Raw genomic sequence first — 12750 nt, 5'->3', positions numbered from 1 at the left:
CCTGACTGGCCCCCGTGCTGGTGGCACATTAAAAAGCATCCACTACACTCTTGGAGTGGTTGGCGTTAGGAAGGGCATCCAGCTATAGAAACTCTGCCAAATCAAGATTGGAGCCTGGTGCGGCCATCTGATTCGCCAGCCCTCAGTTAAAATTGTCCAACCCATGCTAGTATGGAAAGCGGACGTTAAATGATGATGATGATGATGATGATGATGATGATTCAGAAAGTATAGTTACGTCTGTTGCAGCTGTAGCCGTAAAATCTGATTTGTCATAGACCCAAGATTTACAGGCAATGCTTCCCTCAGTTCTGTCCGTAGTATTAAATCCTGTCTCATTATTTGGATAAAGGTGACATTCATCTTTGGTGCTGTTGTATGTAATGTTTCCATGAGTGTGGTTACTGACACAACTGTAAATATAATAAATATAATTATCAGATTTTGGTCCATACAAAGGTATACATTTCATTTAATTTCATTTCAAATATGGAAATAGGAATATGGTTATTGGTTGACAAAACACTCTGAGTATGTGCTAACCATATAAACTGTGTACCCTCATTATATAACCTGACTGTATGTTCTAGCTATTTAACCTGACTATATAACTTCAATATATGTCCTAAATTCATGTCCTGACTATGTCTTGTGTATACACCTCTGTTATTTGTCCTGACTTGTTGTTCTGAACATATGTCCTGACCCTATGACCTGACTACATACTCTGATTATATGCCCTGACTATATACCTGTTTAGACTATATGTTCTGATTATCCATCTTAACTATATGTCCTCCCTTGACTATATAACCCAACTATATGTCCTGACTATTTAACTACATTTCTTTACAGATATGATTATATAGGGAGAGTTTACGAAAAAAGCAAAAGACGAAGACAGGTGGTGTACAAAACAATGTATAACAGATGTATTAGTATAATGCTCAGGAATAGAAAGTCTTTTACGTTTCGAGCCTATGCTCTTCTACAGAAAGGGACACAGAAAAAACAAGGAGAGAAAAAAAAAGTGTGTAAACCAGACTATGTATCCTGACTATATGTTCTAACTATACATTCAAGAAATATGTTCTGATTTTATGTCCAAGATAGATTACCTTACTATAGATCCTAACTAAGTGTCCTAAATATATCTCCTAACTCTAATCATAAATTTATGATCTGACTATATGTCATGACTTTATGTCTGTCTTAACTCTGTGTCCTAATCGTGTGTTCTGTTTTATGTCCTGATTAAATATTGTAACTGTTCTTCCCTCTAAATGTCTCATTAATTTGGGCTACAAACTCTTATGTGATCATCCTTATGATAGCAGGTTGGGATTCTAAAGTTTCCTCTTGGCATTGATATTTGCTACTCCTACATATTAGGGATTTAAAGAATGCAGTTTCTTATGCCAGACTGTTTTCCGACCCTGATTGACAATAAGGGTTCAGACCAAAACAAAAGATGGCCAAGATGGTGACAATGATGATAAGCAATATAGGAATATTATAATAAATACAATTGATGATGATGAAAAATTTATGGTACTTAATCCATATGTTTAACCAACTGTCTCAAGAAGCAAATGATATGCATAAGATCTGGTCATCAAATCTAAGTAGAGATTTCAAACTTAAAATCTTCAGTCACAGTCGAACCAATTCTACTATATGGCTCAGAAACCTGGACGTTATCAAAGAAGCTTGAGAGGCGGTTGGATGGAACTTACACTCACCTCCTTATGAGAGCTCAAAATCTCTCATCCAACCAAAGTACAAATGTATGGGAAATTACCACCTGTATCATCTCTTGTGAAAGGTAAAAGAGTCCAGTTTGCTGGACATTGTTGTAGAGCTGAAAACGAGGTAATTTCTACTCTTCTCCTTTGGAAGCCATCTGCTCGTGATACCAGAGGGTGCCACACTCTCCTACCTTGAGGTAATCTCTAGGGATACAGGCATCCAGCAACAGGACCTCCGTAATGCTATGATGGACTGTGAGGTCTGGTGTCACATAGTAAATTCCATTGTCTCGACCACGGTCGAACAATGATGATGAGAAGCAAATGAAACTTATTTTAAGGGAAAAAATATATTCTGAATAGAAAAGAAGTCTTAGTTTATTTTGCGAACACAAAGTAAAAAAATTTTTCAATTGAATCAAAGCATTTATGAATTTCAACACAAAATATCATTAAATAATTTTTTTTTTCCATTTAACAACTATATTGAAATATAGTTTTTAATTTGACTGTTTAAAATGTAAGCAGTAGAAATTATTTTCAGCCAAATACATTAAGACAGTGCGGTTGTAATGATGTAGATAAGGGTGTTTTAACATTTGATAAAAATTACAAGATATTGAAGTAGAATGTCAGAGAGTCGTGAATCTAATTTTGTTGTCTTGTGGTTCCAAAATCATCTCTCCAGGGTCAAAATCAGTAATATGCTGGATTCAAGTTCTACAGCCATATTTCATTTCTCTTTACAGAAATAGATTTTGTACCTGGTCAGTATATCATTGATATTCAAGTTTATAATCCACTACAGTTCTCCAATGCATAGCTGTGCATTTGATAAGTTTTCTTCCCAACCACAAGGTTTCAAGTTCAATCCTACTGCATAGCAACTTGGGGCCTTCTCTTATAGTCCTTGACCAACCAAAGTGTTGTAAGTAGATTTGGGTTGATGGAAACTGAAAGAAATTCATAACACATACACACACAGATGCACACACGTACACCGTGTGTGTGTGTGTGTGAGTTTGTGTGAGTGTTTATTTACATTTGCACATCTCTGAAAATAGTTGAACTATGAATGGTGATGTCAATTCACCTGCCAATAACTTGTCCAGTGGTTTTGTGCCTTCAAAAATGTGTGTATAGCGATGAAAGGTGGGTGGGGTACACAGGGTGAAGGCACTCCTCTACTTTTCAATTTATAGCTTATGGTGTGCAAGAGAGACGATTGCACTGGTATGGTCACGTGGCAAGAATGGATGAAGATAGCTGTGTGAAAAAGTGCCACACCCTAGCAGTTGAGGGAACCTGTGGAAGAGGTAGATCCAGGAAAACCTGGGACGAAGTGGTGAAGCACGACCTTCAAACATTAGGTCTCACCAAGGCAATGACTAGTGACCGAGACCTTTGGAAGTATGCTGTGCGTGAGACCATAACCCGTGGCCTTTACCTGGGATGTAGCCAGTCCATTTATGCATACCTTTCCTTCTTTGGACACAAAACTCTGCTTGTGAAGACCTGTTGAGGCAAGTGAAATCGAAATCAATCAAAAAAATCAATGGAAATTGTAGCTGTGATACCAGTGCCGGTGGCATGTAAAAAGCACCATCCGAACATGGGTGTTGCCAGTGCTGCCTTGACTGGCCTCCGTGCCGGTGGCATGTAAAAAGCACCAACCGGTTGTGGCCATTGCCAGCCTCGCCTGGCACCTGTGCCGGTGACATGTAAAAAGCACCTACTCCACTCACGGAGTGGTTGGCATTAGGAAGGGCATCCAACTGTAGAAACACTGCCAGATCAGACTAGAGCCTGGTGCAACCTCCTGGCTTCTCAGACCCCGGTCGAACCGTCCAACCTATGCTAGCATGGAAAACAGACATTAAACGATGATGATGATGATGATGATGATGATGTACTTGTAGGAAGTAAAGGATGTTTTTTGGTTAGCATTTGTCAAGTTTCTAACAAATTAAATTAACTTGTTTATTTGCAATAATTATGTTTGCATATTTTACTCAGCTCTCAAAAGCAAAACATATAGTAAATTATCAAAAATATCACAAAAATAATTTATATGGTGTTAGTAACAAAATATTTTGTAAGAAATAGAACTTTTAGCATTGGTCTTAAATTTATTTTCGCCAGTGTATATATATATATACACACACACATACACAATGGACTTCTTTCAGTTTCTACTTATCAAATCCACCCACAAGACTTTGGTTGACCCAGTGCTATAATAGAAGACACTTGCCTAAGGTGCCATGCTGTGGGGCTGAACCCAGAACCATGTGGTTGAGAAGCAAACTTCTTACAAAATAGCTATCCCTGTGCCTCGTTTAATAACATTAACAGAAGCATGATTCTCTCTCTCTCTCTCTCTCTCTCTCTCTCTCTCTCTATATATATATATATATATATATATAGTACAGAACTCAAATTGATTGATATGACATGTACTCCCATGGTTTCTTTTAGTGTATTATATTATATTGTTCTCTAGTTATTAAAAAGTACTCAGTCACGAGATTAGGGAGGTGAAATTGTCTAAAAAGAGAAATGTGACCAAATGCTTTACAATATCTAGTTAGTCATTGCATATTTTTGAAATCAAATAATGTTAGAATAAACTTAACCATTCATCCTTCCAGGGTCTATAAAATAAAATAGAAGTAGCAGTACTAGTCAAATACTGCTTTGATATTTAATCACCTATACCCATTGCTGAGATTTGAGGTCTTCTACAAATGTTAGAAATCAATGATTATCAATAGTTATAGTATACATGTTAGTAATGATTTTTGCACACAGGAAATAAGGAAAATATTTTTGAGTTTCCAAACAAATTTATAATTAAGACCATGACACAGAAATAACGTGGCAGTCATTTTAAAACACTTATGTACAATTACATTCACTTTTTGTATGCCATATATTCTAGCATAAAAGTCAAATTTTCAGACCAAACTTTACAACCAAAAAAGGTAGGTTGACTTATACACCAAGACAACCTAGGGGGACCAAAAGTTTCATGAGAAATGCAGCAGGATTTTGAAAGGTAAAGATAATGTTTGAATGTGTACACTTTATATTATTGACTTGTAGGCAGGAAAATACAGCACTGTTGACACTTTGGCATTGTCAAAAGTAATGCTTGTTCTTTCACATGTTTTGAATTAATTTTGTATCTTTGAACATAAAACAGGTAGAATGTTTCGACTGGGTATTTTCTATTCAAATACTAAAGGGCTGAATGTCAAAAAGTTGTGCTGTGTATCTATGATCTGACTACGAGGATATGTCAATGAACCAATTGTAAATGTTTGCCTAAACTTTGACACTTCACAGTATGCAATAATGTCAAGAAATACAGCAAAAGTGAATGTAATTGCATTTGCATATTTTAAGTGATTACAGTGACAAGGTTTAATTAATATCAAAATAAAAAGTAATTTCAAATGCAAATATTATTTACTCTGTATGTGTGTGCATGAGAAAGAGTTTGTGTGTGAGAGAGAGACAGTTTGTGTGTGTGAGAGAGAGAGTTTGTGTTTGTGAGAGAGAGAGTTTGTGTGTGTGAGAGAGAGAGTTTGTGTGTGTGAGAGAGAGAGTTTGTGTGTGTGAGAGAGAGTTTGTGTGTGAGAGAGAGAGTTTGTATGTGTGAGAGAGAGAGTTTGTGTGTGTGAGAGAGAGAGTTTGTGTGTGTGAGCGTGAGTTTGTGTGTGTGAGAGAGAGAGTTTGTGTGTGTGAGAGAGAGAGTTTGTGTGTGTGAGAGAGAGTTTGTTTGTGTGAGAGAGAGAGTTTGTGTGTGTGAGAGTGAGTTTGTGTGTGTGAGAGAGAGTTTGTGTGTGTGAGAGAGAGAGTTTGTGTGTGTGAGAGAGAGAGTTTGTGTGTGAGAGAGAGAGAGTTTGTGTGTGTGAGAGAGAGTTTGTGTGTGAGAGAGAGAGTTTGTGTGTGTGAGAGAGAGAGTTTGTGTGTGTGAGAGAGAGAGTTTGTTTGTGTGAGAGAGAGAGTTTGTGTGTGTGAGAGAGAGAGTTTGTGTGTGTGAGAGAGAGAGTTTGTGTGTGTGAGAGTGAGTTTGTGTGTGTGAGAGAGAGAGTTTGTGTGTGTGAGAGAGAGAGTTTGTGTGTGTGAGAGTGAGTTTATGTGTGTGAGAGAGAGAGTTTGTGTGTGTGAGAGAGAGTTTGTGTGTGTGAGAGAGAGAGTTTGTGTGTGAGAGAGAGAGAGTTTGTGTGTGTGTGAGAGAGAGTTTGTGTGAGAGAGAGAGAGTTTGTGTGTGTGAGAGAGAGAGTTGTGTGTGTGAGAGAGAGAGAGTTTGTTTGTGTGAGAGAGAGAGAGTTTGTGTGTGTGAGAGAGAGAGTTTGTGTGTGTGAGAGAGAGAGTTTGTGTGTGAGAGAGAGAGAGTTTGTGTGTGAGAGAGAGAGAGTTTGTGTGTGTGAGAGAGAGAGTTTGTGTGTGTGAGAGAGTGAGTTTGTGTGTGAGAGAGAGAGTTTGTGTGTGTGAGAGAGAGAGTTTGTGTGTGTGAGAGAGAGAGTTTGTGTGTGTGAGAGAGAGAGTTTGTGTGTGTGAGAGAGTTTGTGTGTGAGAGAGTTTGTGTGTGTGAGAGAGTTTGTGTGTGTATGTGCATGTGAGTTTGTGTGTGTGTGTATGTGCATGTGAGTTTGTGTGTAAGTTTTTGAGTGTGTGTGTGTAGGTTTGTGTGTGAATTATTGTTTTGTGTGCGTGTGTAATATCTTGCAGAACAGTCGTTATTTTAATGAGATACATCTTGTAATCACCTGAAGAGACACATCTACACCGAGAGATATCCTACCCATGAGGGATCGATGCTAGATAGGTTGAAAAAATTGTTGTGATTAATAAACATTCTCACATCTTCCATCTCTCTCATTATTCAAATATATTTATATATATATATTCACACAAACATATATGTGAAAATCTAAAATCATACCTGAAATCTGGAACATAAAGTATAAGCACATTTAATAGGGTTTGCATACCACTTCCTATGTACAACAAACCTATAAGTCCTAGAACTGACTTCTGGTAGAAACCAAAACCTCCAATATTTTGGATAGTTGCTTCATAATCCATTATCACAGAAAAGTTTGTTTTCTGAAATTTATAATGTTGGTACTAACAGCAATATTGTTGAAACAATATATGACATGGGGAGAAAGGTTAATGAGCAATAATATTTAAAACTCTTAATCAGCTGATATCAGGTTGAAGTCACATTGTCAGCTATGAGTTAAATTACTCTCATATCAGCTACAAGTTACATTACTCTGAGAAATGCAATCTCGAAATCTCCCAAACTATGTCACTTCAACACTAATGTAGCTACAATGTTATAACTAGTTCAAACAAGCTTGTGGCATCTTCGAATTTGTAAATAAGCCATTCACTGGGTTTTATCATGAAGAAAATTTTGCAATGTAGACGAATGGTGTAAGTACATCTAAATCAGTTGTTCCCAAACTTTTTTATTTACAAGAAGTCAAAATATTTTGGTGCAATATGTACATAAATTCTAAAAATTATTCAAAAGGGATTTTATACATATTAGCAAAGCATGATCTGTAAAGTAATATAATAGATAATTAAATATACAGAAAAATTGCATGTACTTACTCTTTATTAAATATATGAAGCAAAGTTATCAATAAGAAAGATGCACTTGATGTTTTTTGGAAACGTTTTCAATATTGGGACATATTTGAGAATGACAAGCCCTCATTTCATCTTTGATGCAATGGAGCCTCTCTCTCTTTTATTTTTTGGTGGAGGATTTGATGCTATTGAGGGTTGAAAATTCCAACTCACATACATACGATGTGGAAAACTGCATCAAAACGGATAAAGCCTTTTTTGCTACTGACGGGTATTCTCCTATAATAGCAATCCAAAATGTATCAATAGGTAACTCAGCATACTTGATTTTAAGTCCATGATCACTGGATATAGATGCCAATTCCTTTTCTTTGCATAGTTTCAGACCAATATTAGATGGAATTTTTATGAATGGATTTCAAACCCAATCATACTCTTCTGTGTTCAATGACGGAAATAAAAGATTATTTTTTCCCAGATTTGTCAAATATTCAAATACACTAAGAGTAATGTCTTTTATGTATCTTTTACAACTTTATTTTTAAATGAAACCAGCTTATCTGTTGAAGTAAAATATTTTCTACCTTTCATACTTCTGTTGACGCTATTAAGTTGTGCAAATATCTCTTAAATATTCCAGCTTGGAAACCCCAAAATCACATTGCAGATATTCCAAGAAGTGGTCAGGTTTTTCTACTTTAAAAAATGCATGCAATTCCTTCTAGAGTTCATGTATGCGACGTAGCACCTTACCTTTTGAGAGCCATCTACTTTTGCATGTAAAAGTAAGCGCTTGTGCTGGGAATCCATATCAACACAAATTTGTTCAAATAAGCAACACTTCAACGGCCTACTTTTAATATAATTAACCATTTCAACAACTTGGTTTAATACTTGTTTTAACTCAATTGGTATTGCTTTTGAAACTAGTACCTCCTTATGTAGGAAGCAATGGGTACGTATAACATTAGGATTTTGCTGTTGCACGAGAGATACAAAACTTTTAATAGAGCCTATCACAGATGGTGTCCTATCAGTACATATTCCAATCCTGAATTCATCATCATCATCATCATCATCATCATCATCATCGTTTAATGTCTGCTTTCCATGCTAGCATGGGTTGGACGGTTCAACTGGGGTCAGGGAAGCCAGAAGGCTGTGCCAGGCCCAGTCTGATCTGGCAGTGTTTCTACAGCTGGATGCCCTTCCTAATGCCAACCACTCTGTGAGTGTAGTGGGTGGTTTTTACGAGTCACCGGCACAGGTGCCAGATGAGGCTGGCAAACGGCCCTAATCGGATAGTGCTTTTTACGTGCCACCGGCGTGGGGGCCAGATGAGGCTGGCAACGGCCATGATCAGATGGTGCTTTTTACGTGCCATCGGCACGAGGCCAGTCGGGGCGGCGCTGGCAAAAGCCACGTTTGGATGGTTCTCTTACGTGCCACCGGCACTGGTATCACAGCTACAATTTCCATTGATGTTGATCGATTTCGATTTTCATTTGCCTCAACAGGTCTTCACAAGTAGAGTTTTGTGTCACAAGTAGGAATGGTATGCATAAGTGGACTGGCTACATCCCAGATAGAGGCCATGGGTTATGGTCTCACTTGTCCACACACAGCATACTTCCAAAGGTCTCGGTCTCTGGTCATTTCCTCGGTGAGACCTAAAGTTCGAAGGTTGTGCTTCACCACCTCGTCCCAGGTTTCCCTGGGTCTACCTCTTCCACAGGTTCCCTCAACCACTAGGGTGTGGCACTTTTTCACACAACTATCTTCATCCATTCTCGCTACATGACCATACTAGCGCAAACGTCTCTCTTGCACACCACAACTGATGCTTCTTAGGTCCAACTTTTCTCTCCAGGTACTTAGACTCTGTCGAGTATGAACACTGACATTACACATCCATCGGAGCATACTGGCTTCATTTCTTGCGAGCTTACGCATATCCTCAGCAGTCACGGCCCATGTTTCACTGCCATGTAGCATGGCTGTTTGTACGCATGCGTCATACAATCTGCCTTTTATTCTGAGCGAGAGGCCTTTTGTCACCAGCAGATGTAAGAGCTCTCTGAACTTTGCCCAAGCTATTCTTACTCTAGCAGTTACACTTTCATCACACCCACCCCCACTACTGACTTGGTCACCTAGGTAATGGAAGCTATCAACAGTTTCTAGTTTTTCTCCCTGGAATGTGGCGGAAGTTGGTCTCTGCGCATTTTCAATGTTTATTGCTCCTGAGCATCTGCCACATACAAAAACTATGTGTGTTTGTGTGTCTGTGGTTCTGACTGTTTATGAACTTGCAAGTCTTTGCTTTTGCTCGGTAATGAATCCTTATCTGTAGCATTTTTCACTGGTGATCCTACTGGCGAACTTTTCCTGCTTCTCGTTGTAGGTTGGACTACTTCTTCTTCCATGGCTTTGTATTTTTCTGTTCCATTATCGTTAGTGACCTCCTTCTCTCTCTTTTTCTTGATTTCACTTCCACAAAATCACCAACTTGTTCTGTTACCTGATTCTGCTGTTTCTCCACCATTATATTCTCCTGAATACTCACCTCTACGATTTCCACTGCTGCTCTAGGGCATTTCTTTCTGAAGTGCCCTCTTTCACCACATCCGAGACACTTTGGGGCCACCCCTCCAACATTATCTGCAGCTTTACTTCATTTGATAGCTCTAAATTTTCATGTAATCCTTCATAATATTTCTGGCTCATTGCACAAATTACCTCTATTCCGTAGCCCCAACACTTCACTTGTTGTGTCCAGCTTATCATGCCCATCCTCACCTCTTCGCCATTTCCCTCCTAATCTCTGGAAAAAAATCGCCACTATTATCCACTGTGGTTCTATCCACAGTGGGATTCTTCCCACTCTAATTCTAACAATTCGTTTATCCAAACAGTTTTGCAACAATGTCCATTTCTCTCCTTGTATCATTCTCATGGAGGATTTTCCCGTCTCTTCCTCTCATACAAAGGATACCACTATAGACGCACATCTCTTTCCTCTCGTAAAGAACGCTATGTTGTCTCCTATATGTCTTTCCAAAATATCTTCTATTTCTTCCTGCAGCGCGTTTTCAATTCTGCTTTTATTTGAATATGTTCTGAATATTACTGTCTTCTTTTCCATATTCAGTTTTTCCTCCTCTGGCAGGGTCAGTTTTATATTTGACCCCTCCTTCTTTACCATATTACTGTACTCTCACTGCAACATCTCCTGTTTCAACACACATGGGTCAACGGGTACTTGACCTCCAGTAGCTTCTGCATGACTTCTCATTCTTCACAATTATTTACTACCACCAAACAATGGTGGTTTTACATTAAAAAAAACTGCAGCAAAGCAAAAACACAACCGCTCACACCAATAAATGATTGATGAAATTGCTGCATTGAGCTCCACTCTTATGCAGTAGCATTTGAACATATTTACTCATAGTTTACAATCTTTTTATACCCCTGTTTTTTTCTCCATTAGCATCGGTTTTCTTCTCTTTTTTAAAACAATTTTACTTTTTTCTTTTTTTAATACCCCATGAATGGTTCTAGTTCTCTTAATGCCACCACTGGCAGAAGTTCGGATCAATGTCACACATTTCCTTCATCCTGTTCTATCTGTATTCATCAATTACAATGGCTTTCACATTTTCTCTGTACGTGTCTGTAGGTAGCTTAACCCTTAGAACAGATTAATACATCGTTATCATTCTTTCAGTTGCTGTGCTCTTAGCATATGTAATGAAATTACATTGTTCTTGTCACTCTCAGTATTTATGCATCTTCCTCCATGTTGAACATAATTGCTGCAATTAACCATGTTTCATTTAATTCCGGTGGTACTTTTCCCACTCTCACTCTGGGAACACGCTTGCCCAGTATGTTGCCAAATGTACTCACTCTTCTGTCATGGCTTCAGTGGAGTGCTTTATCACTTCATATTGGTTGCCAATCGCACCTCCACTGTGCCATACTTCCTTCCTTTTCTTATGAAAGTGGTGAATTTTTTTCACTTCTTTTAGGCACTTTTCAATATCTTCTATAGTTGCTATTTCTATTTTTGGTGATGACACTTTCAGTGTATAATATATCAGTGTTCTCTTCCATACTCCGTTAGTTTGTCTGGTGGCGTCAATTTTAGATTATGGCCTTCTTTTCCCAGTAACTTGCCGCATTCTTTTAGCATTTTGGGTTCTATCTTTACCTCGCAAAACTCCAAAGCACCCACGTCCACTCTTCTGCCAGTTGCATCTGCATAACTGTGGCCTTTTGCTGGTCCAATATTTTACAGAAAAGGTTTGTAGGGAGGTCTCATAAGATAAATAATTCCATCCAGTCTGTTCCGAATAAATTTGATGTATTATTCAACACAAAAACTTTAGCTTTTAAAGTTTTTCCACCAAATGTAATGTCACTTAACATTTCACCCTTAAAATGCATTTTTTTTCCTGGAAAACCACGTGCCATTTTCGAAATTTCTTTTCATCTAGTGATTTTTTTAATGACCTATCTTACCACACTCGAAGCATTTTATATTTTTAAACAGACAATTACTTTTAAAATGTAGACCACCGCATGGATTCAGTCTTGACATATTTTTCTCTTTTTTCTTATCCGTTACTGGATGAATATGAAGGCAGTCTTTTTATTCAATTTTATTTTGCGTTATGTTTTAGATTTATAACTCTCTGGCATTCTTCTGCTGCTGCTTGTGAAGTTAATTTTTGGTCCTGTTCTAATTTTGTTGATATCGTTGCTTGCAGTTGACCCTTGAAGAAAAATTAGACATTTGAACATGTCCGGGGTTTGAATTTGAATTTGAATTTTTCATATTAATATATATATATATATATATATATATATCCACACCCCATCCCCGTACATCCCACTCCCACATACCCCACCCCTTAAGCCCACATCCTCATCCCACACCACATCCTCACCCCACCCCACATCCTCACCCCACCCCCACCCCATATCCTCACCCTAAGCCCCTACCCCACCTTCACATCATCACACCCCAACACCGCTACACCACACTCCACCACACCACATCACACCACTCTATGCCACTCCGTACACGCTAGTACTGACCACTTCCCAGCACCCACACTATCATCCACACACCCACACATTAGAGACGCACACACTTACACATGCACATATTCACACGTCAAAGTCACCAGCTCCTATCCACACGCACATACACATCCCACATACACACACGCACGTGCACTTACGTTTTGTGATCACCAGTACTTTATTATCTCCCCTTCTTCCTAGCTCTCCTGTCCAACTACCTTTGTCCAACCAGTCACCATGTTTGACTGCTAAATCCACATGTTTCTTTTTATTCTCTCTGTTTATTTCTTTG

General features: G+C 38.4%; 2 protein-coding genes across 2 annotated transcripts in view; one reads left to right on the top strand and one right to left on the bottom strand.

Annotated features, from left to right (window-relative positions):
- The window catches only part of LOC115215477 (organic cation transporter protein-like), a 28464-nt gene extending 21505 nt beyond the window's left edge, over window positions 1-6959 (bottom strand). Inside the window, exons 1-2 of the mRNA XM_029784641.2 lie at window positions 6703-6959; window positions 239-413 (exon numbers count right to left, since the gene is read on the bottom strand). Of these exons, the coding sequence (XP_029640501.2) occupies window positions 239-413; window positions 6703-6845 (318 nt within the window). The 5' untranslated portion in view covers window positions 6846-6959. The remainder of the gene's footprint in view (window positions 1-238; window positions 414-6702) is intronic.
- A 196-nt stretch (window positions 6960-7155) lies between these two features.
- LOC115215604 (organic cation transporter protein-like) overlaps window positions 7156-12750 on the top strand; it is a 70100-nt gene continuing 64505 nt past the window's right edge. The window contains exon 1 of the mRNA XM_036506147.1: window positions 7156-7202. Within this exon, the coding sequence (XP_036362040.1) occupies window positions 7171-7202 (32 nt within the window). The 5' untranslated portion in view covers window positions 7156-7170. The remainder of the gene's footprint in view (window positions 7203-12750) is intronic.

This window comes from Octopus sinensis, linkage group LG9, assembly GCF_006345805.1.
Source record: "Octopus sinensis linkage group LG9, ASM634580v1, whole genome shotgun sequence".
NCBI classification, from domain to species: Eukaryota; Metazoa; Mollusca; class Cephalopoda; order Octopoda; family Octopodidae; genus Octopus; species Octopus sinensis.
Note: the sequence above shows the minus strand (reverse complement) of the source record. Positions and strands in the feature narration are given on the sequence as shown.